At 55.2% G+C, this 27,373-nt stretch overlaps 2 protein-coding genes across 3 annotated transcripts; one reads left to right on the top strand and one right to left on the bottom strand.

The window, feature by feature from the left end:
• The first annotated feature begins 54 nt into the window (after positions 1-54).
• Positions 55-14,497, top strand: Zdhhc8 (zinc finger DHHC-type palmitoyltransferase 8). Of its 2 annotated transcripts, none has more exons than XM_055610281.1 (11): positions 55-276; positions 6,297-6,418; positions 6,581-6,738; positions 6,820-6,992; positions 7,183-7,285; positions 7,613-7,704; positions 7,867-8,002; positions 8,337-8,457; positions 8,540-8,649; positions 9,908-10,905; positions 13,539-14,497. In XM_055610281.1, exons 1-11 carry the CDS (start codon positions 173-175, stop codon positions 13,747-13,749), a joined length of 2,328 nt encoding a protein of 775 aa, XP_055466256.1. In that variant the 5' UTR covers positions 55-172; the 3' UTR covers positions 13,750-14,497. The 2 variants fall into 2 exon arrangements, with proteins under 2 accessions (XP_055466256.1, XP_055466257.1); XM_055610282.1 differs by lacking the exon at positions 13,539-14,497 and adding an exon at positions 11,836-13,532.
• A 420-nt stretch (positions 14,498-14,917) lies between these two features.
• Ccdc188 (coiled-coil domain containing 188) lies at positions 14,918-16,871 on the bottom strand. The gene is made up of 9 exons (XM_055610304.1): positions 16,861-16,871; positions 16,653-16,715; positions 16,432-16,539; positions 16,122-16,178; positions 15,977-16,036; positions 15,824-15,888; positions 15,657-15,711; positions 15,361-15,410; positions 14,918-15,272 (listed from the first exon to the last, which is right to left on the bottom strand). Exons 4-9 carry the CDS (start codon positions 16,134-16,136, stop codon positions 15,086-15,088), a joined length of 432 nt encoding a protein of 143 aa, XP_055466279.1. The 5' UTR covers positions 16,137-16,178; positions 16,432-16,539; positions 16,653-16,715; positions 16,861-16,871; the 3' UTR covers positions 14,918-15,085.
• Between the last annotated feature and the right edge of the window lie 10,502 nt (positions 16,872-27,373).

Raw genomic sequence — 27,373 nt, 5'->3', positions numbered from 1 at the left:
CTTAAGGGGCGCGCTGACATCAGCGCGCCGCCGCCGCCCGTAGGGTGGGATTTCCTCCGCTGCCGCTGCCGCGGATCCTGCGCCGCGTCCAGCCCGCGCGCCCGACCCCGGCCCGACCCGGCCGGCCCCGCCCGCCCGGCTCGGGGAGGGATGCGGCGGCGCGGCGCCCAGGATGCCCCGCAGCCCCGGGACGCGCCTCAAACCCGCCAAGTACATCCCGGTGGCCACGGCCGCCGCGCTGTTGGTTGGCTCCAGCACCCTCTTCTTCGTATTCACGTGAGTCGGCGCCGGGTCCAGAGCCTGGTGGCAGTGGGGGGCCGAGTGGGCGCATGTGCCCCTCGCCGGCGGCGGCGGACTGGGGAGATTAGTAGGGGCTGGCGAGGGCTAGGGGCTGCATCCGGGGCGCGCGGACAGGTGAATGTCTGGCTCCTCTGAGCGTTCTAGCAGGCCCTGGGTGTGGCTGCAGCCCTTCTTTCCCCCGGGGCTTTGGAGGGGGACGCGTGCCACCCAGAGTCACCAACCCTCCTCGAGGCGGAGTGGGAGATGTGAACTCCTTCGTAGCAGCCAGCATGTAAAATCAAGTTATTCCTGCGATTCCCGCGTAGGTGTGGCCTGCCCCAGAGCCGCGGCTGGCCACTACGGCCTGCCTAGGGCCCTCTGCTCTCTCTGAACACAACATTGTGAGAGGCTCCGGGACATGCTATACCCAGGCTCCAGTACCTACACTTCTAGTCCTGGGGGACAAACTGACCTCAGAGGCCAGGCCACCAGTCGTAGGGAGGGAGCACTTTTGCCAGCCTGGCACCCAGTTGCTCCAGCCTCAGTTTTGTTTTGTTTTTTTTTCTTTTTTCTTTCTTTCTTTCTTTCTTTCTTTCTTTCTTTCTTTCTTTCTTTCTTTCTTTCTTTCTTTCCTTCCTTCCTTCTTTCTCTTTCTATCTTTTCTTTTCTTTCTTTCTCTTTTTTATTATACAGGCTGGCTCACAGGTCATGGGGTGCTAGCGGTCAGTTTTGAGGATCTTGGGTCACTCGTTTCTTTTTACGATTCCAAAGTCTTGGCACAGCTCAGGTGACCAAACGGATGGCTTTTTTTTTTTCCCCAGGTGTGACAATCCTAGATGTGAGTGAGCCTGGGATGGAGCTGAGCCACCCATTCCACTCTGTAGAATCGCATAGCAACATTTGTGGGAGTCTGAATGCTGTGCCTGCTTGAGAAAGAGAGTCCTTACCTGGAGGCTGGGGTTGGGTGGGTGCCACCGGCTGCAAAGAGCAGGTTTAAAAAAGGCCTGTGTGGACGGGCTTATTTCTGGCTCTGGAGAGCCTGTGTGTTCTTGTCACTCAGATGTTGTGGACTGTGGGATAAGGGAGGGGTGGCAGTAGATGGGCTTGGGGAACCAAGACTGGAGGGGACACATCTTGGAAGATCCAGCCCTCCAGAGGTTGAGTGGGGTTCTGTCTCAGTTGGGGGGAGGTTCAGATTGATGTGTCCCAGGTGGAGATTAATGACTTTTAACGAAGCTTTAAAATTAAGACATGCAATATGGGAATAAAAGTTTTAAGAGAAATTGAAATCCTCTGCCCCTGCTTTTATTTCCTCGGAGGACATCCATAGTTTCTGAGGGTCCTTCTGTGGTGTTTCCTGGGAATGACCCAGCCCCAGGCTTTGGTCTCTGAGGTTGCTACTGTTTTCCTGGGCAGCAAGCACTACCTCTGCTGTTCTTGAAGCTGAAGTTCTGGGGCCATGCACGTTGGTGTTCTTGAGGTGTGGGATTCTCTCTAAGGGACAGCCCACTCTGCCTTCAGCTGGCTTTGCACTTGGGAGAATGTGTCATGACTTAGGCCCTGCTCAGTCTATGTGTAACCTCATTTGGCCTTTGGGTGGATCCCTGAGGTATGGGTATAGCTAGCTCTGACCTTACCTGCCCCGCTTTGGCTCTGGGTCACTCCAGGTAGTTCTGTGTCTCAAAAGAGGCTCTGCTGGACAGCTGTGCTGATTTGGGGTATGCCAGGGTCCAAGCACATCTGGTGGACAGACTGGGATAGTATTCAGGATAGTATTCATACCCTACTCTCAGTGCGTCCCCCCTGCCCTGTTTCTGTCCCAGCCCTCCATTACCTCAGACACCAAGGAAAGGAAGTGGTTCTCCCATCCACCCTGGAGGCCTGTGTAGGGTCCTGGAACTTTACCTGGAGGCCAATGACCCTCATGTTTCCTCTCTGCCCTGCTGAGCATGAACTGCTCCTCTCAAGGCACACTTTACTTACATGTGAAGGAGAAGTGGGTCAACCAAGAAGGGGAGCCCGAGGATTGAAGGACCAGGGAGTCCCTCTCAAACCAGCTCACCAAGAGGGTAGTAGGCCCAGCAGACGTGCAGGCTTCTTTCTAGAATGGGCTGGGGATAGGCAGGGACGGGAGAAAGTGGTAGGTTCTAAGGTTCTCTCCAGGGAAACTTCCTGGGCTCCTGCTGGGGTGTGTCTCTCTATGGTACAGTGCCAAGCTGGTTTTGGTGCTGGGATGGCCAGACCATCCCTTAGGTCCATTTTAAAAAGGACACGGATAATGCATGCCAGAAGGTAGAGACGGCTGTCAGGCAGCTAAGCCTATAATTGTGTTAGACCATTTGGGTACCTCGGGTGGTGGAGCTGGTTCCAGTGGGCCTGAGCTCTCTGTGTTGTTAGAAGCCTGCTCTGGGACAGCAGACAGGCCAGGTCTGGCCCCTGGCAGCCACGGGAGAACCTAGGTAGAAAGCAGTTAACTGGGGCATCATGGAAGGGGGCCTAGGTTTGAAAACTCTATGAACTTCCCTACCAGGGCGTCCTGCTGGTGATGGAAATTACTGCTCCTCTGAGTCCGTCTCTCTGTCTAGCAAATGTCTAGGGATTGGACAGGTTGGGTATAGCTGCTTCATGCTCCAAAGTGCTTTGGATGTCCAGGGTGAGTGGCTGCTGTTGCGGGCCCCAGGTGCCCCGTAGGCTAGTGATGCCCTCAGACAGTGTTAATGAAGAACTTGATTAAAAGAAAATGTCTGAGTAAAAATTTTCCATTCCACATTTAGCTTTGGCAGAAGTCACCCCCTTACTGGGCGGTGTCTCTTTGCTGGCCTGGGCGGGCCTCTGAATCTCCACCTGGGTGGGGCACATAGTGAGGGCTTATGTTCTTGCCTGAGTTACTGTTGCTCAGGAGGCATCTTAGACCTGGAGTGCTGGGAGCCCCAGAGCTAGGAACGCAGGAATGTGCACACGGACCTAGTCCCTAGCAGGGCTTGAGCCAGCCAGGAAAGGGTCTTTAGAACTAGAGCAGGAAGAGCCTTCCTGCTTCCTGGAGGCCGGATGTCCCACCTGCAGACCGGGCCTCTTGTCTGCTTGACTTTCTCTGACCATCTTGCAAGCTCAGGGCTCAAAGTGGTACCTGCAGGGGTGTGTGGGCTGGCTCCAGCTGGGCCCTCCTGGAGCTAGGCAGGGTGCCCTGGTGTGTCTGAGGATGGATTCCGCAGGCAAGCACTGTAACTACCTTGGGAAGCGGGCTAAGCAAACAAGTGCTCCTGCCTGCCATATCCTTTGGGAAAGCTGGCATGTCTTCGAGTGTTCCCCTGTGTCCTGTGTGTCCTCACACATCCGTTCAGTCTTCGGTGGTCCTTGTGTTTGTTCATGCTTGCCCTGTGCTTGGGGGCAAGCCCAGAAGGGCAGAGAGTTTGCCTGAGTCCCAGGATAGTGGGCAGCTGACCGAGGTTAGACAAGCCTGAGGGATGGAGGTGGGAGAGGGGGGTTGTACCCCATGGGGTGTATTCATGTGCCCGTGTGGTGGCCTCTGGGCATGAGCAGATGTGCGGTTATGCCTGTATAATGCGTGTGCCCACAGTAAGTGTCTGTATGTGAGTCTTCTTGCAAGTGCCTGTGTCTGCAGCAGTCTGTTGATCACATATTTGTGAGCTGTAAATTTGTGCTTCCGTGTGTGTCTTGGAGCATGCGTGTGTGCACATGTGCTTGTGTCCATGTTCCTGCATGCGCTGGTATGTGCATTGTTCCCCACACAAACCCTGTCCCTGCTCAGCGCACAGGCTTTCCAAGTCTAGACCCTATCCAGACCCTGGTGGGGAGGCCATGAAGCCTTTTTTCCTTGGATGAGGTACCTAGGCCAGAAGGCCTCCAGCAGCACCTGGAGGACAGATGCTTGGTCCTGGACCTAAGTCAAGCTTTAGGGGCTTAGAGATGATGCAAGGTCAGTGACTTAGGTTCCAGCTCAGAGTGTATCAGGCCCTCTGACACCTTGCTGTGAGGCCCCCACTGGCCCTGCTGTACATTTATGCCGATGGTGCTCACGCTGGACAGAGGCTACCCTGTACCTCAGTGCCATTGAGGTGCCCCACCAGTGCAAACTGTCAGACATGGCCCAGGACTGCCCCCTTGCTCCTCAGCCATCTCACTCAGGGCAACCCTCTGGCCCATGTGGTCTGCTAAGGAGCTTGGGAGGCTGCCAGGTGTGTGCAAACACTCCGCCCTGGGAACTCAGCCCTTCCTGCTTCATGGGCAGGGTGCTTCGAGGCTAGTGCACGTGAAAGCCACGAGGCAGCCGGCCCCAGTGCCTGTGTTTCGGCTTCTTGTTGCTACAGAGGGAAGGTAGCAGTTGTCTCCACTTCCTGGCCAGGAAAACTGAGGGCATGATGCATCGTGTAGTACAAGCTCTCCCCACGTACACCCCCACCTGCCCTGTGTCTCCCCTTTGCTGCTGCCCTGGGACCCCTCATCATTTCTGCAGGCGGCACTAGGGTTTGACGCTCTGCCTTTGACTTTCCAACATGGGCTCTGAATTTTCACTTTGTGCCAGTGTGGAACCAGCCCCTCCCATCGGACACCACAGGGAGCTGATATGTCCTACCCAAGTCAGGCTGGAGGGGACCCCGTCCCTAGAAGGCTTGGCTGCTTCTCTCAGGTGTTCCCCCCCACCCCACCCCCACCTCCTGAGCTCTTCACTGCTGGGCTGCCTTTGCCGAACAGCATGGATTGGAGGTCACAGACTTCTTTTCAGTGCCATCTGTGTGTCAGTCAGAGAGGGGGAGTGTGGAGTGAGGAGTGTGAAGGGTGGACACTCCAGGCCGACAGGGTGGGTGTGATCCGCAGCTGGACCCTTGTGGCTGTGGCCTGTGTTGTCATGCCGTATGTCCATGCTGAGGGAAGAGGATGGGGTATCATGGCTGGTGGCCCCATAGGGGTGCTGCCGTGGGAAGCAGGAGCTTTAAATAGCCTCTTGCTTCCCACTAAAAATAGTTCTGCTGCCATGGAGGTGGTTGCCGGGGCGGCGGGCCTGGCTCCTGGCCAAGGCAGGCGTGGGCACACAGCGTGGACTGTGTGCTCGGGTGGCGGGTAGCTGCAGGCCCTGCAGGCAGCCACCATCACTCCATTTTGCGGTCAGGGCAGCTATGAGGGAAACCCCACTGGCCTGGCTCCAGAAAGGACCAAACACAGGCAGGAAAGTAAACCCCTGTGTTACCTCACCACCTGTCTCAGCAACCAGGAACACAGGAAACACTGTTTCCTGAGGCCAGAGAAGCTTCTTGAACCCAGCGGGTAGACTTCAGTAGCCACTGCAAGGTTGGGATTGGGAGTTCAAGGCCTGGCATGTCTCTGCAGGGGATTCTGGGCATGACACGTAAGGTCTGAGGCAGGTGTGCAAAGTCCTTACTGAGAAGCTACAGATTGACCTTCCTGGGAAGGTGTGAGGAGTAGTCAGCGTTGGCTCCAAGTGCTGTGGGCTGGTGAGAGATCAGAAGAGTAGGGGTGTGTGCTTGCTCAGTGTGTTAGGTCTCCTGTGCTGCCACCTGGCAAACAAGGTGACCAACCCAACAGAGGGTCTGCCAGGACTAGGGCTGTGCCTTCCAGAAGAGGAAGGAGGACGTCCCCGTTACTGGCTGAAGCAGGGTTGTGGCTCTCATGCTGCTGGGTAGCTAGTTCGCTGGCCTCTGAGTTCTCCCTCCTGTCTGGGTCCCTCAGGATCGTAGTAGCCTGGACAAGCTGCAGCTGGGCTGGCTTAGCTCTGTGGCCACCCCTAGGTTGACCGGCCCTCCAAGATGTTTCCTCAGCTGTGAATCGTGTTCCGGACAGTGGCCCTGGGGTTGCCAGGGTGAGAGCTAGCCCAAGGAGCTTACACCGGGCATGAGGAACACAGTCAAGGTGTCGTGATGGCTAAGATCTCTGGTGTGCCCGCTGGTGGGTCCAGGTGCATACACGTGGCTGTGTCTCAGCATGTTGACCTTGCCTTCTTGGTATCATACCCCCAGCTCTCCGCCTATTGTCCACTGCAGGTGCCCATGGTTGACAAGAGCTGTATCTCCGGCTATTCCTGTCTACAATGGCATCCTCTTCCTCTTTGTCCTGGCCAACTTCAGTATGGCCACCTTCATGGACCCTGGCGTCTTCCCCAGAGGTAGGGCCCTGTACGGGGCAGCTCACCCTCTTTGCACTAGAGTATGAGTGGCTGGCTTGGGCTTCCCGGTAGGCGGGCTGGGCAGAGATTAGAGAGGTCCTCTCCTGCTAGGAAACTCACCTTCCTGTACTCTTGCCACCCTACTGGGCTCCTGCTGTTCAGCGGACGAGGACGAGGACAAGGAGGACGACTTCAGGGCCCCACTGTACAAGAATGTGGATGTCCGGGGCATCCAGGTCCGCATGAAGTGGTGTGCCACGTGCCACTTCTACCGCCCACCGCGCTGCTCACACTGCAGTGTCTGTGACAACTGCGTGGAGGTGACCGCCCCGCCCCTTCCCACACCAGGCCCCGTGCCCAGTTCCTGCCTTCCCCGTGTTCTGACATACTGCCCCTGTCAGGACTTTGACCACCACTGCCCCTGGGTCAACAACTGCATTGGACGCCGCAACTACCGCTACTTCTTCCTGTTCCTGCTGTCACTCAGCGCGCACATGGTGGGGGTGGTGGCCTTCGGCCTGCTCTACGTGCTCAACCACTCCGAGGGGCTGGGAGCCGCCCACACCACCATCACGTATCCTTATCCTCACACGGTCCAGCCCAAGGCAGCGTGTTCTGGGGGGTCAGTGGGTACACGAGTCTTCGAGCAAAAGAGTGGCTGTGCTTAGATGAGAGGGGGCGGAGAACTGTTGATGCAGTGTGTGTGTGTGTGTGGGGGGGGGTGCCCATTGTTCCTGCCTCAGCTTTTGGCCTTAACGGGCCAGCATGGCTGTCATGTGTGTGGCTGGCCTTTTCTTCATTCCTGTCATCGGCCTCACTGGCTTCCACGTGGTACTGGTCACTCGGGGGCGCACCACCAATGAGCAGGTGCAAACCCTGTGGGCTGGCCTTCAGGAACCCTCCTGTGAGGTTGCTTAGGCGTCTGTGGGAGGAGGGGCTCGGGGCGTGGGGCCACGGCTGCCCATCCCCTACACACTGGCCACCCGTGGACATTGCAGCCACCAACAACTCAAGGCCTTGAAACGCTATAGTTTCCTGCAAGGGCAGGCCAGGATAGCCTGGGTGTAGGGCACTGCTGGGCCCACTTTGCCCATAGTGCTCCCATGAAGACCACTTCTGAGGACCCCACCGACCTTTGCCTGTCTCCCTGCCTGTCCTGAGTGGCCAGGCTGGCTGAGGGTCCCATGTCCACAGGTGACTGGGAAGTTCCGCGGGGGTGTGAACCCCTTCACTCGAGGCTGCTATGGGAACGTGGAGCACGTGTTATGCAGTCCCCTGTCACCTCGGTGAGGCCCGGCCTGGGCAGGGGGCAAGGAGGCCTGTTCTGGGGGTGGGGTGGGCAGCCTCAGACCCTGAGCCTGGTTCCTTTCTGCTCTGGCCAGTTGGGGCTGGCCCTGCCTTTGTCCATTCTGGCTTGTCTGGCCACTGACCCTTCTGCCCTGGCACAGGTATGTGGTGGAGCCCCCCAGGATACCACTCTCAGTGAGCCTAAAGCCACCCTTCCTGAGACCTGAGCTCCTGGAGCGAGCTGTGCCCCTCAAGGTCAAACTTAGTGACAATGGGCTGAAAGCTGGCCGCAGCAAGGTGGGGGTCTGGACTGGAACAGTAATGGGGGGTGAGAGTGGGGCTGTGGGGTGTAGGGGTGGGGACAGGAAGAGGAGGTGGAGGGACTGGGAAAGTTTTGTGTGTGTATCTGGAGCCACTGGAAGAAAACCCAAACTTCTGCTGGGCACGGTGGTGGCACACACCTTTAATCTCTGCCCCTGGGAGGCAGAGGCAGGTGGAGCTCTTAGTTCTAGACCAGCCTGGTCTACAGAGTGAGTTCCAGGACAGCCAGGGCTACACAGAGAAACCCTGTCTCAGAAAAAAGACAACAAAATCACCCAGACTTCACCCACCACTGCTCCCTCTTCCCTAGTCCAAGGGCAGTCTAGACCAGCTGGATGAGAAGCCTCTGGACCTTGGACCTGCACTGCCCCCCAAGATAGAGGCTGCCACCTTTGGGAGAGATCTGAAGACCCCAAGACCTGGCAGTGCTGGTGAAGTGGAGGGGCAGCTGAGGGAAGGGACATGACTGACCTTTGTGTGACTCCTGTGACTGACTATGGTCCCTCTTCCCAGAGAGTGCCCTGTCAGTACAGAGGACCAGCCCTCCAACGCCTGCCATGTATAAGTTCCGGCCAGCCTTTCCCGCTGCTCCCAAGACACCCTTCTGTGGACCTAGTGAGCAGGTAAGGCCAAGCTCTGACTCTGAGGAGGCCTGCAACTCTGAAGACAGCCCCACCTCTAAGAAGGTCCCATCCCCAGAAGGGACCTGCTCCCCTGGGAAAGGTCTGTCCCTGGGGAGAGCCTTGTTTGGTCATGGTGTCCTGATCCCATTCTTACATTCCTGACAAGGCCGTAGTGTCAGTAAGTTGTCATGTGCACGCTGGCAGGTCTCTATCCTGTGGGCATGCTGAACTGGGGTCCCTTGGAGGGGAGCAGGTGAGCTGCTCCTAGCCTGACATCTGTTTCTCTACTGGCATTGTCTGTAGACTAGGTGGGCAGCTTCCCCCTCTAGCAGTTAGGATGTCTGGAATTCCACCATTAGTCATTCTGCAAGGCCCACGGGAAGCCCTCAGAAGAATTGAAGGTTTGTTTGAGAAAGCACATTTATTTTCCTGAGTTAAGTACTTCTTTGTCCATCACTGTGGAAGAGCCAGCAGCAGCCTGTGGAATGACCCAGGGCCCAGAGTATTCCCAAGGCTGCCATCCCTCCCGGAGGCCGAGAAACTAGTTCACACATCTAGACCAACTCTACCCTGGGGGCCTCCTTACCTGTCTGGGACATTGGCTGAGAGTGAGCCTAGGAACCTGTGGGCAGGGGTCCTAGTGGCAGTGTGGTCACCCTGCTGCCCAGCCTGAGAACAGTATAGGTTGGGAGGATGGGCTTTGGATACCCTCCCTGTGCCACCGTCTTCCTGTGACTGTACCCCACAGAGGATTCCATAAGGCTCCCTGAGTATACCAGGACAACAGTTAATCTTACAGGCTTCGGAATCTGAGGGGCCTGTGGCTCAGTGCTAGTCACAGAGACAAAAGAAGCCCCTCTTGCTGTGGCTGTGGCCACTCTGGATTGGAGAGACCCGAGACTGTAGACCTTGTGCCTGGAGAACTCTGCTCTGGTCTTCCACTACAGAGACCCACCGTTGGTTGCCTTAGGAAGGGTCTGTGCAGCTTCTTGGTGACTGTGGATAGAGGCAGGCCCCACACCATCTTTCCTTGGGAGACAAACTCTGGGAACGCAATGCTGGCTCTTCTCTTCCAACTTCCAACCATAGTAGACACTAGAGGGTTGGACGTGAGACGGGGATGGGAGCTTCTCACTTTGTACATTAGTTGCCCCTGCCTCCATTGCTGGTGCATTGAATTGCATGCTCAGAGTTCTTGGTGCTACAGGGTCAAGAGGTGAGGTATGAGCAGTAGTGAGAGTACCCTGTCCTCCTGCAGGTTCCAGGCCCTGACTCCCTTACTCTGGCAGATGACAGCACCCACAGTCTAGACTTTGTGTCCGAGCCCAGCCTGGATCTCCCAGACCACGGGCCTGGTGGTCTGCACCCTACCTATCCCCCTTCCCCACCCCTCAGTGCCACTGATACCCTCTCAGGTGCCTTACGCTCCCTGAGTCTCAAGGCTGCCAGCCGGCGGGGTGGGGACCACATGACCTTACAGCCACTGCGCCCTGAAGGTGGGCCCCCCACCCCCCACCGTGGTCTCTTTGCTTCTCATGCTCTGCCCAACCGAAATGGCAGCCTATCCTATGACAGCCTACTTAACCCTGGCTCACCCAGTGGCCACGCACGCCCCACACACCCCTCTGTTGGCATGGCCGGCTACCATTCGCCCTACCTGCACCCTGGGCCTTCAGATCCGCCGCGGCCCCCGTCCCGCAGCTTCAGCCCTGTGCTGGGTCCCAGGCCCAGGGAGCCCTCTCCCGTGCGCTACGACAACCTGTCTCGGACCATCATGGCCTCTATCCAGGAGCGCAAGGACAGAGAAGAGCGTGAGCGGCTGCTGCGCTCCCAGACTGACTCACTCTTCGGCGATTCTGGTGTCTATGACACACCCAGCTCCTACAGCCTGCAGCAGGCCAGTGTGTTAGCGGAAGGGCCCCGTGGCTCTGTGCTGCGGTATGGCTCCAGGGATGACCTTGTGACTGGGCCTGGCTTCGGTGGTGCACGAAACCCTGCCCTGCAGACATCATTGTCCTCACTGTCCAGCTCCGTGAGTCGGGCACCTCGGACGTCCTCCTCCTCCCTACAGGCTGACCAGGCCAACAACAATGCTCCAGGACCCCGGCCTGGCAGTGGTTCACACAGGTCACCTGCCCGTCAGGGCCTGCCTTCCCCACCAGGCACCCCCCAATCGCCCTCCTACACAGGCTCCAAGGCTGTTGCCTTCATCCACACGGACCTCCCGGACCGGCCACCCTCACTGGCTATGCAGAGGTGAGTGCCCAGAAGTGTAGATGGGTTTCTTCATGCAGGACCCCCTGTCACCTGGTTCTCCCAGCTTATCCTGGAGACCCGTGGTTGTCTCTAAGGACAGTGCAAGGTGGGTAGGCCTTACCTTGCCTTCACGGCTCCTAGTTTCCCCTGTTTGGGAATGTCTGGCCCTGACTTTTGTGTGGGGACATACACATTTGCATGCTGAGCCAACACAGGCGTGGCTGTGAGCCCTCCCGGAACTCGCTTCACGTGGGTCTGTGGCCTTCCAACTCCCCAGGTTTTGACGTATGTTCAGCATGCTGAGGCTGAGGGATAGTGCCTCAACATAACTGATCTGTAGAGAGCATGCTGCCACAGACGACAGCTTAAAAATGGGGAAGGGCAGGTGGGACCTAGGCACCTGAGCACTGCTTTCATTGTTTTGGTCTCAGGTGAGGCCTGAGAGGAAACCCCTGTTTAGGCTATGTGGCTAAAAGGGTCTGTGGGTCATGCCCACCTGTGCAGGAGCCTATTTGGTTTTTTTCAGGAGTGATTTGTTAGGGAAACTAGCTACAGTTCCCTCAGGGGAATAATAGTAGCTCTGGACAGGCCAGAGGATAAGAATTCTACCCCTCATTTTCCTGAAAGGCTGGGGAAAGAGCTACGAGTCCACTACTGGGCTTCCTAACCTCAAGCCCTGTGGGCAAGGTAGGGCCCAGACACTCAGGATAGCTGCTCTTTGGCCTATCCAACTGGGAGAAAGCAAGGTGCCCATGAGGATGAAAGCAGTTCTGGCAATGTTTGTCTGTTCCGTGACAGCACAATCCTAAGGTCAAGGACTGCCCAGGGCCTAGGACACAGGGCTCCAGTCCATATCTGCATGTGTCCTATCGCCTACTGTCCCGTGTTCACTGTGTGTGCATGTGTGTGTATGTGCTTGTTTTGATGCAGGGATCACCCTCAGCTGAAGACCCCCCCAAGTAAGCTTAACGGGCAGTCCCCGGGCATGGCCCGTCTGGGGCCTGCTGCCAGCCCCATGGGGCCCAACGCCAGTCCTGCCCGGCACACGCTGGTTAAGAAGGTGTCCGGCGTGGGTGGGACTACGTACGAAATCTCGGTGTGAGAACTGGCCACCACTCATCTGCTGTGATTCCACGGGGACCAGGACCCCCACAGTAGCTCCCCAACCCCATCAAGTTCTCTGCCCCAGGGAGAGGAGGCTACCCAAGCCTGGTGTGGACACATCAACAGGAAAGAAAGCCCTGCCTCCACGAGCTTGTGCTCCGGCTTCTGCCTGCTCATCCACTTACCTCCTCACAAGGGCAGCTGGATCCACGGCTGTGGGCTGTGATGGGGACCCGGACTGACTCCATCAGCCAAACTCAGCCCTGCACCCTGTTGCCCTCATTCCCCAAGGCCAGCCCCGACAGTCCCACGGGCCCACCCACTCCTGTCTGGATGAGTTGCTGCAGCCCTGTTCTCCCAGCTGCTCCCGATACATGGCCTTTCACTGACCTAGCTGGTAGCTTGTTGCTTGGCAAGGCCTCTGCTTTGCAGGGAGCAAAACCCTGGCCTGCTGTGGGTTGGGATGGACAGAAGGACGGATGGACAGATAATCCAGCTGTAGCAGGGGTCCTAGCTCCCTCTGTTCTGTCTTGCCTGGCTGGTGGGTTTATGTCCCTGTGTCTGTATGCTGTGCTGCCGTGCCACGTCTGATGTGTTAGTGCCCGGCTGCCACTGTTCTTCATCAAAGCCTTAACTTCTGCTTTATGCTCTTGTGGGGGGTGGGGGGATGGGCCAGAGCAGAGAGGGGGCCAGATGCTGCCCCAGGGAATAGTGGGGCCTAGAGCCCCCTCCCTCCCTCTCAGGCCTTCCCTGCCAAACTGGAGAGTCCTCACCCCCAAGCATACAGAGTTCCCAGCACTGGCTTGGCTAGTGCCGCTGGAAAGCACATCAGGGAGGGGTCAGTTCTCCCCCTGGCGTCAGGGACCCGAGTAAGCACATGGCAGCGTCCGCTTGCATTGTGTATGTTCTATGTTTTTATATTTACATCTATATATCTATAATTTTATTAAAAAAAGGAAAAACCATTTTGATCCTTTCCTTGGGCAAGGCTATGGCTGTGGGTGCAGGGTGGGTGTCAGGAAAGGGGTTGGCCAGCTGGCGCAGTGTGGCACATTTCTATTGGCCATTTCTGCCGGCAGGTCAGGTCAGGGCTAGTTGGTAACAGACCTCCTGCTGGTAAGTGCAGAGGCCTCTTAGCCCAGTCTGTGTCATGCTGGACAACAGGGTGTTTGGTGAAAGGTTAGGACCACAGCTGCCTCCTAGGACTCCAAGCTACCAAAAGGGCTTGGAGCAGGTGCAAATGGAAAGTGCGCATGGGGCCAACATCCGGCTGAGAACCCTATAAAAATGACTGTACTTTCTAGAATATACTCTCTTCTGCCATATGCCAAGTGAGTGCCAGAAATTCATGTTTTTCTGAGCTGGGGTTCAGAGCAGGGCTGGAAAGGCCTGGGGCAAGGTCCAGTGTTTCAGGGAGGGATTTTCAGACTCGGGAGATGTCCAGAGCCTTGGGGAGGAGGGGCTCATAGCTGTATCCCCTGCTGACCTCCACCTTTCTGCTTCTCTCTCACACGGACCTCGGCCCACAGGGGGCGAATTGGCACCTGTAGCCGTGGATGGGGGTGGCGTGGTCCTCCTAGGGGGACTCCCGGCCTGCACCTGTGCCACCTCGGTCATCCTGAGGATCACCCGCCGCTGCGGGCCCCCTGGAGCGTGGCTGCCGGGGCGGCCCCCCGTGGGACCATTTGTCGGCTACATTCCGCTGCATCCAGCCTTTTCCCCAGCTTCTCAGGTCCCTAATAGAACACTAGTAGGTGGCTCCAGGGCTGTGGACAACCTGCTGGGGACCCAGAAGACCAGGCTGCTACAGAGCTTGGAGTGGGGATGGATGTAGCCTGGAGATCCCTGTCCATTCCCTGTCAGCCAGCCACATCTTGACTTAACGGTCTGCTAGGGCCCATAACCCCGTGTCCAGGTGACCTCAGGAAGAACCCCCACCTGCTGCAAGGGTCCAGTGCCCTACTGGGGGTGGCCCCAGAGCTACTGGGAACCAGCATGACCTTCACCCCAACCTCCCTACCCCTTCCAAGCACTTTAAACCACTTCCTCCAGGGAGTCCAGGCCTCTGTGGGTTGGGCTGGGGTGGGGGTCTCAGGTCACTGCAGGTTACTGCACCCCTCCACTCCACCCCAAGCACATGAACAGATGCCTTAAAGTCCTGGAGCTGCCAGCCAGCCTGGTGGACCATGGACCCGGTCCATCCGTCTCTGCCTCTTGCCTGCTCTGACCCCACCTGGGTCTTCTGTGTCCCAGGGTGATACCTCTGGAAATAACCAAGCCTGTGGGCCTGGATGCCCATGGGGGGAGAGCAGAACAGAACCCCTGCAGGCCCCCCTTTCACACAGGGGCCCTGTCCTGGGATCACTTCTGGGCAGCAGTTCTGAGTCTCCCACTTGGGGACATAGATCTACAAAGCTGTTGTTTTTCTGTTCTACAGGATTTCCCTCTCTCAACTTCCCTAATAAATTTTTTTCTGTGCTTACCTCCATGGCACTATCCAGTAGTGTGAATTCCCCTTATTTTAGCCTTGGAGAGAGCCAGGAGGCTGAGTTAGACAAGGCCCATTGCTTGAGGGGTTGATAGCCCCGGTCAGCAGATTCAGGGCTCTGACTTGTAAGGTCCTTGGGAAGGTCTGGTCCAGAAGAGCACCAAGGGTGCTAGGAACTCCCCAGCTGTCAGCTTTTAGGGAAGACCATCCTGCCACGCCCTCAAGCTGCAGGACCCTTTGTGGAGAAATACCCTTGGGACCAGACAGGGGCCCAACACCGCAATCTGAGGCAGAGACCCCACCACCAAAACCCTACCACCAGACCAATGGAGTGCCTCAGAAAGGCTCCAAACCTCTGGCCCCCAAAGCCCCGGTTTCCATGGAAACAAGCTTACATGCAAAGTGTGTCATGACTGTATATCCAGCTGCAGGACCAGCCCTCAGGACCAGCCCCTCCTCCACCCTTCTCTGCAACTCCTGGTGGGGACTGTGTGCACGGGTGCTGGAGGCAGGGGCCAGTAAGGCCCCCGGGCCCCTGGGGCAGGACCAGCCACCTGGCCTCCTTGCTGGTGCTGCTGGGCTTCCAGTCTAGAAAGGCAGGAAGTCGTCCACTTCGAGGCTCAAGAAGGGACTCAGTAGGGCCCTGAGCTTCCAGACGGCGGCTCGGCTCAGCAGGGGTGGTACCAGCCCCTCGAAGGGTGCAGGGTCCACCACGTACACGTAGGCCGCTGTGCAGGCCAGCAGAGCGCCCAGCAGCAGCCTCAAGGCCAGCAGCCTGCAGGTGGGCGGTGGCAATTAAGGGGTAGGGAATGCCCATGGGGATGATCCTGGGGGGACCGGGTTCTGCCCAGAGTGTGACCTACCAGAGCTGGCCCTTTAGGCCCTCGGAACATCCCAGCTGTTGCCTGCCTTTCTGTCGGGGAGGGGGCTGGGTCAGAGCCTGTCCTCAGTACCTTGGGGGTCCCTGGGGGAGGGCAGGTCCCTAGACTTGAGATGCTCACAATGAACAGATTCCATTGTGGGTTAACCCAGCTGTGTCCCTGTTTCCCCTCCCTTCCCAGTGCTAATCTCTTAGAACCATTGGGCTCTAGCTCTGAGACCTGGTCCTTGAAGTCCATTTCCCAGAATCTCCCTAGCAGGACCCGGAGTGGGGACTTACCTCCGTGCAGGACATCTGCTGCTTTCTGGCCTGAGTGCGGCAATGGGCCCTCTCCCTGGAGGAATCACACTGTCAGGATCGTGCAAACCCTTGTCCCCAGCCTGGCACCACCCCTGCTATAGGACTGGATATCAGAGAAGGGGCTTCGCCCAGGGTCTCCACATCACCCCAGAATCTCCAGCTGAATGTCCTCCATCTGATCTAACACGCCCCGGATGTCCTTCTTGAGGTTCTAGGAGGCAGAGGAAGTGAAACCAGCCTTCTGTCCTTCCACTGCCTCTTGTGTCCATCATCTCCACTGTGGCCCTCTGATGACCTACCAGGAGCCCAGTGGCCTGGTTGTTCAGAGCCATGTGCACCTCAGCCACACCATCCCACACCTGGGGACAGAGAAATGGAGTCTGCACCACACTCAAGAAGCAAGGCGTAGCAGGAGCTCCCTCCCACCACAGGCCAAACAGGCACCTCAGTAATGGCCATCTTCTTCCTCTCAAAGGACAGCCGGATCTGTTGCAGCTCATTCTGGATGAGGAAGAGTAGTGTGGGCACAAGAACCTGCTCCTGATCCCCAGGCCAAGCCCCTCTCCCCAGGGCCCACCTGGGACTGTTGCACAAAAGACTCTTCCCCCTGGCAGAGTTGCACAGGTGCCCTGTCTTCCAGGGGCCAGGTGCTGGCTGACTCAGGGGACTGTGGGTGAGCCCCCAGGCCATGCCCAAGGCTGTGGACAGCTGGAGGTGCTGCTGCATGGGTCCGGGGCTGTGTGCATCCACTTACCCAGGCCAGGGCTGTGCAGCTTGAGTGGTCAGCACACAGAGGCAGGAACTGCTCCCTGGGCCCCAGGAGGGCTCCTAGCTGCTCCCGAAGGTCCTGGTTCTGCCTTTTCTAGGGGTGGGGGACAGAGAGATGGGGAGCACCTGTTCTGGTGGCCTGTGGGTGGGCTGGGGCAGGGGTCCTGAGGAGCAGTGTGTGCACGTTGGCCCATGGGCTGCACTCACCAGGCTGTGGTTCTCCTGTTCCAACTGCAGAAAGGATTGTTCCGCAGACCCCAGCTTCTGGCCCTGAAGGGGTGTGGGAGCTGTCTTGGGTGAGGCTGTGGCCTCTCCTTCCAGAGGCCTGGCTGGGCATGGGCTGGGTGTTGGGGACCCTGTCTGCCCAAGTGGCTCCTGCTCATGCCCCGGGTGCAGGGACCAGCCCCATTCCTACCTCACCCTCCACTTCTTGTCTGGACTCTGCTGGCTCTCGAGCTCTCTGCTGCGACGTCGCTCCTTCTTCACTTGACAGAAACATCCTACGGGCCTCTCCTCCTACTCTGGATTCTCCTCCCCGTGTCCCTGGAGCTAGGAAACTTCTGGAACACTCTACTGACTGGGTGACCTGATGGGGCATCAGACAGGGCCACCTTACAAATCCCTGACAGGGCTGATCCAGGCATCCTCCATGGCTTCTTGAAACTTGGGCTGAGGGACACTGGGGGTGAGAGTGTCCGCAGGGTCCCAGGGGTTTTGGCCCTTCCATTCCTCCCTGTGACCCCTTCCTGACCCCAGGTCCAGGCTCCGGCCTGGCTGACCTGCCACTCTCTTTGAGGGCACTTTAGATGTCACTCTGGTTCACAAATCTAGCCAGGGTGACAGTCACAAAGGCCTGGGTACAGCCAAGGAGGTCACAATGGGCCGGGGCTAGGGCTAGGGCTGTGGCAGAAGGCAGGCTAGTGGGCCACTCCTACCTCAGTCCTGTTCCCACTGTCCCTGAAGCCCCCGAGACTACATCTTTTCTCTGTGTGTGGAGGAAAGTTCACGGTGCCCAACCAGTCTCAGAAGGCTGGCTCTGGAGAAAGCTGAGCCCTGGGAAAAATCAAGTGTGGCAGAAATGGCGGCTGCCCCTACCCCACGGTCAAACCTCTCTAGGTGGGGAGGGCAAGGTCATCATCACCCCACCCTACTGATTATGCCGTCAGGGCCAGTCAGGTTGCCAGTAACCCTGAGCCCAGGGTTAAATCAGCCATGCTATTGTCTAAGTTTAGAAACAGGAATGGCTAACAGGACACCACACAGGTCTAGAGTCCTTTACTCTGACTTGAGGGCTGGAATGCCACTCTGAGGATGTTCTCTGCTTCCATGAGCTTGAACCCAGTCCAGAGCCTTGAGGGCCCTCTCTGACCCCAGAGGCCCTGGCATTCCATGCTGACAGATGTCTTGCTTAGTGCTCGGTGGCCAAGTGGCATGCTTTATTAGCAGTGCTGGAGATGCAATCTAGGGTCTCAGGTACAAGGCAAGCATTTCATCCCTGAGCTTCTCCTCAGCCTAGATGATTTTTTTTTATTCTTAATAGTTAAAATATTTTTATTCATCTCTCTGTCTCTGTCTCTGTCTCTCTCTCTTTCCTGTGTGTGTGTGTGTGTGTGTGTGTGTGTGTGTGTGTGTGTGTGCACATGCACACAGGGTCCAGAAGAAAGCGCTGGATCCCATGAAACAAGTTACAGGTGATTGTGAGCCCCTGCTGTGAGTACTGGGAACTGAATTCTGGTCCTCTGCAAGAGCAGCAGCTGCTTTTTAACTGCTGAGCCACCTCTGCTACCCCATGGATGTCCCATGTTGGGTGGGACATCTCATAGATGAAATCTCTTCTGCTTTTTCCAGTTGTTTGGAGCTCCCAGGCAGATGTTGGGTCTCTTTGTGTCTTTGATATTTGTATGTCAATTCCTTTAAGTCCCAATGCTCCCTTAATTTAAAATTATTTATTTTGTGTGTATGTAACTTACTTATTTGCATTTTATGTGTATGTGTGTTTTGCCTGCTTGCATGTTCGCTGTGTGCATGCCTTATGTCCATAGAGCCAGAAGAGAGTGTCAGATGTGATGTTCATTGTTTTGTTTGAGACAGAGTCTCCGACTGGGACCCGGAGTGCTCTGATTAAACCAAGATAGCTGGCCAGGCAGCCCCACTGCCCTGGGATTACAAGTGTGAGCCATCACACCCAGCTCCTTACAAAGCTTCTGGGGACCAGGCACCAGTGGCAAGCGCTTTGTCACTGACTGAGCTCTCTTAGTCCTCATTTATACACAGCCTTGTGCCACCTAATGATGGGGTACGTTCTGAGGAAATTGCCAGCAGGTAATCTGTCATTCTAAAGTATACTTGTGTAAGCCTAGATGGTGCCATTTCCTACACACCTGGGCCACATGGGACCTGGGTGTGAGAACCCACCGCTCCTGCACTGCTATAGGGTGTCCTCGGGAGGCGCACGGCACAAGGTGTCAGAGAACCGTTCTCATGGAACTCAGCCGCATCTTACAATAAATTACACATACAAAGACCACACTAAAGCAAGAGTTTCATATAGTAAAAGCGTAAGGGATTAGCATAGCCATTTATTGTCATCTTGCAGTGTTGGGTTCTGCGCCTTGTATGTCTGCACTTTATTCATCTGTCAGTTCAGTGGGAGTTGTTCTTGCTGTCTCCACTACAAGGGTGAGGGATATAACAAAGCAATGCCTACAACAGAAGTAGTTGATGTGAGTTTTTCATTACCACCATTTATTCATTTATTTATTTATCTATTTATTTATTTATTTATTTATTTATTTATTTATTTATTTATTTATTTATTTATTTATTTATTTATTTATTTATTTTAGCAGTGATGGGGATGGAACCCAGGGCTTTGCACATGATAAGCAAACATCTACCATTTGCATTTTCAGTTCTTGCTATTAGATATTGTTATGGGGCCACATGTGACCTGTAGTTGACCAAAGTGTTAGGTAGTTCATGATGGTCTTTATATATATATATATATATAAAGATATATATATAAAGATATATATCTTAAATTTTTTATATTAATTACAGTTTATTTACTTTGTATCCCAGCTGTAGCCCCCTCCTTCATTCCCTCCCAATCCCACCCTCCCTCCCTCATCTCTTCCCTGTGCCTCTCTAAGTCTACTGATAGAGGAAGTCCTCCTCTCCTTCCATCTGACCCTAGCTTATCAGGTCTCTTCAGGACTGGCTGCAATGTCCTTCTCTGTGGCCTAGCTAGGCTGCTCCTCCCTTGGGGGGGGGTGTCAAAGAGCCAGCCACTGGGTTCATGTCAGAGACAGTCCCTCTTTTGGATCCTGAGCTGCCATGGGCTAACTGAGCAGGGGTTGTAGGTTATATCCATGCATGGTCCTTGGTTGGAGAATCAGTCTCAGAAAGGCCCCCTGTGCCCAGATATATTTGGTCCTTGTGGAGCTCCTGTCCTCTCCAGGTCTTACTAACTCCCCCTTCTTTCATAAGATTCCTTGCACTCGGCCCAAAGTTTGGTTATGAGTCTCAGCATCTGCTTTGATACACTGCTAGGTGATGGTCTTTTTTTGACATTGAATTTCAGTGGTCATATTTTTAATTGCTGAGGTGTTACTGTTGGCCCCTGGATACCTCTTCTTTTTTCAAAGTATCCTTTTCTCTTTTCAGGATACAGTGGTTTGGGGGAAAACAGATCTTTTTCTGATTACATTTTCTCTTTTCCCATATGGTTCTTTGGTTCTGTTTTTCTTTTGGTTTGCTCTTGAGACTTCCCAGCAGACACTATTCTAATAAAAACCTATCCAAATTTCCTTTTGTCTCTGTTTATAAAGGAGTTGAGAAAGCGAATAGGTACTTTTTTTTTTTTAACTGTAGGTCCAGGTCTGAGAAGGAAGGCCTCTTGCCACACATCTCCCTACTCCAGCTCTGATGTCTGGAATGAAGACTAGACCTAGGGAGTTTGCCAAGATAATTCTGTTGACAGCTGCCATAATCATTACTGGAGTACACACTTGCTCCCAGCTAGTCCCCAGTTCCCAGAAAATTGTATCCCTGAGTTAGCTCTGTGTCCCATCTTCAGTTTACTGAAGTCCCTTTACAGATAAATGGCCTGTCTCCTGTTGTCTTGTAGACCTGGAATGCAGACCCTCAGGAGCCACTGATAACCTGTGGCAGAGGAAGCAGGGCATACCACAGTACAGCTCAGTCTGGGCCCAGCTGGCCACACTACCAGCTCTGCATTTTTCCAGGATGGGCACATCTGTTCACTCTGTACAGGCAGAGGCTGGCAATCACACAATAGGAAGAGCCCCGAGTTGCCTCAGCATGTCCGAAACTACCCAGCAGCTGCCTACTCAGGCCCCTGGAGGGTCTTCCAAGCCCCCTGCCTGTTTGTTCCTCTCTGGGGTTTCATGGTTACCAGGATATAATGGCCTCAAAGGTGGGGGCCCTTGGATTGCATTTGGCATGAGGTGGCTGTGGTTAGGGGTGAAGGGGCCCCAGCAAAGACCTCAAGCAGTGATTGTTGGTGATGGTGTCTTCATCCTGTGTTCTGTATCTCAAGCCTGGCAAGTGCCGTAGATACACAGAGACTCCTATCTTGTGTGACTACAGTACTACGCAAAGGCTATAGGCTAGGGTCCTCAGGTCACAATCCAGGCGCCCGAGTTGGGCTACAGTTGCTGAGCAGCTGTGGAAGTACCAAGGGCACCCAGATGCTCATATGCTGAGACCCTAGGGTGCCTACCTTATCCCGGAACCCCATATTCTCTGATCACCTTACCTTTGTTGGGCTGTGCTCTATCTGGAAGGCTGGTTTCTCTCAGAGCCAGACCTGAAGATATCTCCCCTCTCTCTATGGTCCTTGTATGGTCTTGAGCTCCAGAATGTCTGGGGGATGGGGGAGTCTAGAAGGCGAGAAGAAGGGTGGGTCTGCAGCACAGCAGCCTCCCGCTTGGGGCATCAGCTGTGCTAACACGTGTTCAACACCCTGCAAATCAGTGTGTTGGGTTGGGGTGAGGGTCTGTGTGGAGCCCCCGCTCCATGCAGGAGAAGGGGCTGCGTCTGAATTGGGTGGGGGCCCCGGACTGATGCAGAGATTCAGCCACACAGAAAGTGTGGGAAACTGGAGTGTGTTTCGAGGCGCTAGAGTGGCCCCAGTCCCTGTTGCTAAGCAGCACACTTCCCTGGACACCAGTTACCATGGCAGCCGCTTCCTGCCCATGTTGCCATGACATCCAGATGGCCTTGAGGAGCCTGGAGTGGTGGTAAGGGGCTGGCTACCCAGACACACTCATCTCTCCTTGGCTGGTGCTTAGGGGACACTGAGAAGAGAACAGAGGAGAAAAGGTTGTGCAAGCCAAGCTTTGTCTACAGCTGATCTGGGATGAAGACAGGGGCCACATGGACTGATTTTACTCTGCTCACATTCAATGTCCCATGCTCATTTCAGGGCCTGAGTAGAACTCAGAATCATAGAGCCACCACACCCCTGAAAGTTTCTCACTTCTGTGCTTTTAACCCAGGCTTCTGGCCCAGACCTGCCCAGTCTGTTCTCTCCACTTGCAGCCCCAGAGCACCCTGTGTAGGACTGAAGGGTCCTAGCAGACCCTGGGTGAATGTGTCTGGGGCTTTGCAGGCATTCCTGGGACAGCCTTGGAATTTCCTTCTTTCACATGGGAGTCAGGCCACTCCTTTCAGCTTCCTCCCAGGACTTAGGCATGAACTCACCTTTGCTCTGTAAGAAATGCAAGGTGACACTTGGCTCTGAGCCACGGCCTTAGACCTCCCAGCTGTTCTTAGACTCATAGCCAGAGGGGCAGATAAAGGATGAGGTGGTCTGGGGCCAAAGGGTAGGGCCTGCTCCTGGCAAGGTAGACACTTGCTTCTGAGAGCTGAGTGACCTCCTTTGCGGTCCCCAGTCTGCAGGGGTGGGGTGGGGGTGCAGAACAAGAGGAGAGCTGGGTCCTGGGACCATGGTGTGGGCAAAAGAAGGCTGTAGAACTAGGCATGTTGGTTCATGCTTATGTGTGTCAGGATGGCGTAAGGCTAATGCAGGAGGATTGCCATGAGTTTGAGATCAACCTAGAATACACAATGAGATCCTGTCTCCGTGTCTTAACCCTCAAAAGAGGCCACTAGGAGGGCTGGGTTCTCGAGGTCCTTCTGGGGATTCCCAGTTTCAGAGGTTAAAGTTATGGGTGTGTGTGTGTGTGTGGAAGGCACACCTTGGGCTTCTCAGTGCCCAGCGTGCCCTTGGTGCTTCCAGGATGTGTGCAGTGACAGGATATTTGTCTCTGTCCTCTCTGGACACCACTGCTCACATTTTTTAAATTTAAGAATCAGAAAGATAACAAGAATTCTAAAGAAAACCTTCCTGTGGATGGCACAGTCTCAGTAGATCACCACCGTTCTGGGATGTTGAGGATTCTGAGGCCTCGGGCTGGGAGGTGGAGGCCGCCATGCTCCTGTCTCCAGGGCTCCAGGAGGTTGCTGGGCTAGAGCGAAACATGACAGCTCTGCTAAGCGGAAGATCTCTCTCCTTCCTGAGGAGTCACATCCCTTCTCTCGTCACTTCCAGGTGGACAGTGGCATCAAGAAAGTCAGCGTAAATGACTGTTAGTCAGTACCGAGTTCCCCTTACCAGGAACCAGAGTCTGGGTTCTTGTCTCTCCTGTTCTGTCCTACCTGGCCCTACTCACTGGCCTACCTATCAGTGCAGGCAGCAGTGCCAGGATGTAAACTCCCAAGGCCTGTTTCTGCATCCTGACACCAGGGCTTTCGGGTTAAAGCGGGATCGTGGACAAGTGAAAGGTCACCTCAAGCTGACCCTCCCATACTGGTGCAGGCAGAGCAGAAGGGTGCAGTTCTTATACTTGTCACTAGATGGCACCTCAACCCTGCAGACCAGGCACAGGTCCCAGCGCCCAGGGCAGACAGCGGCCACTAGGAAACAGATGGAGATCCTGGGATGGAGCGGAGGCAGAGCTTGCACCCCAACTTGGATCTGTGGTTTCCATGAGGGATCTCCATGTGGCCCCAGCTCTCGCTGGTTTGCAGTCATTCTGTTCCCCACTGCTCACTTTGAATCAACATCCTAGACTTCCCCAGCACTGTCCAGGTTTCCCCAGCCTTCCTGTGGGACAGCTCTGGATTGGCTTTCCTCTGTCACAGGCCAATCACAGCTAGAATGAGGAGCCCCAGAGCTGTGTGAGCAGGACAACTCAGGATGGTCTCGGCTAGCATGTGGGAATGCTGTGAAAGCAGATCTTTGACGCCTTGGCGGACAGTGGCCCAGGAGTTCCAAGCTGTTCTCTTCTAGGAGAGTGGGGACCACCCGCTAGATGATGGGCACCCAAAGCTGTGACTCTGCCCTTGGTCTCAGGCAGAAGCCCTGGAGGCTGGACCTGGAGTGAGCACACAGTGCCCGAGGCTGGTGACAAGCCCTCATGGTGTACACATGTTCACTTGGGGGCTGGGGACAGGCCTTTGGGGAGTAGATGCAGGGGAGAGCCCATAGCCTACCCTGCTATTTGGCTGACCTTTATCAGGACCTTCAGCCTTGGCTCTACCCCAATCCATAGGGCCGAGCCAAAGGTCTGAGTCTTCCCTCCTGGGAAGGAATGGAGCTGTGAGGCGAGCCCAGCTCTGTCTCCAAGTAGGATGTCCCTTTCATTCGAGGACTCTAGTATGCTTGTGCCCTGTGCTGTGGTGCTGTGGTGCTGTGGTGGCTCCACATGGTCCCCACGGCAGGAAAGAGGCCGGCTGCACGCTGCTGTATGACCACGAGACTCCTTCAGAGCCTCCAGACGAGCCTTTGGGTGACAGAGCTTTATCAGGATGAGGGAGGCCTGAGTAGGGAAGGGGGATGGGGCGAGGGGCACATTTGCTAGTGTGGCACAGCCTGTGTGGTAATTCCTTATTGCACTCCACACCTGTTCCACCAGAGGGCGCTGCCAAAAGGCCACCGGCCCATTACCTGGGAGGAAGTCCTGCTTTACTAGCCAGAGTTCCAGGCTCCTGGTGAGTCAAGCCTTTGTGTGCCTAGATAGCAAAGATGGGAAACTGTTCTTTGAGGCACCCTTCCTTCCATCTAGAGAGCAGATCATCAGTTCATGCTCGGGCCCTCAGCTCTTCTCTGGCCTCTGGTGGTGGTGGTAGGGGGCTTCTCTGTTGAGCATTGTTGGCAAGTATATAAAGTTTATCCCTGAGCCTGGAGCCTATAGCCTCTCCTCCCTCAGCCATCAAGAGCCATGCAGATTTACCTGCCAGCACCGTGCCTGCCCCTGTTGCCAGTCCCCTCATTAGCCACAGTGCACCTGGCCAGCCCCGAGTGAGAGCACCTGCAGCAGCCTCTCAGCTGCCTGACTTTGAGACGTCATTGGACCAGGTGGGCCCTGGGCTGCCTTTAACCAAAGGGAAAGTATGAAGGGTAAATTCAGGCTTCGTTCTGCTGTGTCCCTCTCCTACTGTCTGGGTTTCCCCCTCTCGGGTCTTAGTCCTCCCCATTCATGCACATCCTGCTCACTGTCCTCCTCAGAGTATTGCCCTCCTACCTGCTGCTGCCACCTCTGCCTGGGTCTCCGGCCTTGCTTTCTCCGGCTCCCTGGGTCAAACTCCCTAGAAAGCTTCTGGGCTGGGGTTTCAAACTTGTTTTTTTTGGAGGGAGAATGGGCTAAAATGGTCCTTCTGCTACCTCCCACAACCTCATCCAACCAGCCAGCTGAGGATCTAGCTACCCCACCACCCACCCACCCTATGGCTAGTGGCTGCCTTCCCACTCAAGCCAGCCAGGGGAAGCCACCAGGCCTCCTGGGAGGCAGCAGCATCTTCTCACTGAACCCTGTATCAGTGATAAAGGGCAGTGTCAGTGCCTCGTTCATGTGCCAGAAGCTGCAATATGAGAGAGATGTTTAATTTATCTCAGGAACTAGGCACGAGTTATAAAAATGGTAATTTCTTCGAGATTCAATTACATGTTTTCATTGTTACCCTGGTAATCAAGGAAAAGATTTTTAATGATAGGCTGGAAGATGGGACCAATCTTGGAGGGAGGATGGGGCAGGAGGGTCCCTGATTAGGGACCAGGACAATGTCTATAGGCAAGTGGGGCCAAGCTACCTCCTGTATCAGTCCCTACAGCTGCCTGGGTTTCCAGTCTCCCCTCCTGTCGGTGAACCCACCTCTGCAGAACGTCAACCAGCTATCTCTGCGGCCTCTGCAGGAGCAACCAGGGGCTCCTCAGTGAGGGGCTGGAATCTGATTTTTTTTTTTCCCTAAGTGATGTCTCAGCTCTAAATAACAGCTCCAGGATTAACATTGCTGGCAGCCAATGGTACCAGGTGATTGGAAAAGGGGTTTTATGGCCCCTTGGGTAAAATTGAACTTGCATCCGACGTGTGTTTCCAAGATGGGATTTTCCTCCTTAGCAATGTGGCACGTTCCACTAATTACAACAGCACTCCAGGCCACACATCACACACAGCGGACAGGCACTCATCGTGGCTGTGCCTATGCCACCTGGAGATCAACGGTGGCTCAGCTACAGGAGCCCAAATCTCTCGATGACCTTGCGTCTGGCTCTGGAGGAATCGACAGTGTGGTCGGAAGAGGAGAGAGCAAGGAGTGATAAAATGAGGGCAGCCTAACAGGACATGCCAGGGAAAACACATTTGAGGCTCCAAGCTTCTGGGGCTGCTTAATCTCATTGGGAACCCAAGGCCCCTCACCCATTTGAACTCAGGGTAGCGCCCCGGACGTGCTACACTGGGACCTGGAGTCTTAGGCTGATGGTGGACTGGGCACATCTTCTTCTGGGCCCTCCTACATGGTCTCCAGGCTGTCCTAACTCTAGCTCCCTCAAACCAGTGCCAGGCTGGGCTCGACAGGAGCAGGCTCTATCTTTAGCCTGCTTTTGGGGGCTTTGGGCTGTGGTTGTCATCCTGTCACAGGGCACAGGGATGTGAAGCCACCTCTGAGTAAGCAGGGAGAGGCTCTAGGGCTTGGGTCAGAGTCTGGGGACAGAAGACAGGCCTGCTCTTTACAGAGACACAGCCACTACCACTGCCCCGCCCCAACTACTGTCACCATCCAGGGTTCACCTGGGGTTGCAGGGCAGATGAGCAAGAGTGAGCTACTACAGGCAACATTGCTGACATGCACCTTGTCACTGAAGGATGTAAAGCACCCTCTAGGGGTGCTAGGCAAATGGATTTGGGTTTTTTGTTTGCTTGTTTGTTTGTTTGTTTGTGACAGTGTTTCTCTGTGTAGCACTTGGCTGTCCTGGAGCTCACTCTGCAGACCAGGCTGCCTTCTAACTCAGAGAGCTGACTGCCTCTGCCTCCCAAATGCTGGGATTAAAGGTGAGCACCACCACTGCCTAGCTCCCTGCAAAGTCTGACTACTAGCTTCCAGTGAACCTGACAGGAGGAAGAGGAGGGATGGCTCCCAGTGTCCTGAAAGGGGACCTTCCCCAGAGTAATTACCTTCCATTTGCTTGCAGTAAATACTAGCCTATTCTCCCCCTTTCCAATAATTCCACTTATTTTTAACCAAGATTAAATATTCTTTCTAAGCTCAAGATACACTAACTGCCCTGTCTTAATCCGTCAGAGCTCTGTTTTTCCTATCAGCAGGGAAAGGCCCAGCCATTCTGGGAGGCAGAGAATGAGCTTGTCTGGGATGCTGAGTCTTTACCATCACTGCTGTGGCCATGAACATGATTACCGTACCACCATGCAACCTCCATCACTTCCAGCACTGCCATAATCTCCATCATTATCACCATCATCACTTGCACACAATATCTACCAGTCTTACCACCAGCATCACCATCACTTTTTTTTTTTTGTTGTTGTTGTTAGATGCAGTCTGTCTGTGTGCTCTGTCTCTCCTGAACTTGAACTCACTATGTAGACTAGATTGGCCTTGAA

Source organism: Psammomys obesus, unplaced genomic scaffold, assembly GCF_907164565.1.
Source record: "Psammomys obesus unplaced genomic scaffold, mPsaObe1.curated_primary_1811, whole genome shotgun sequence".
NCBI lineage: Eukaryota > Metazoa > Chordata > Mammalia > Rodentia > Muridae > Psammomys > Psammomys obesus.
Note: the sequence above shows the minus strand (reverse complement) of the source record. Positions and strands in the feature narration are given on the sequence as shown.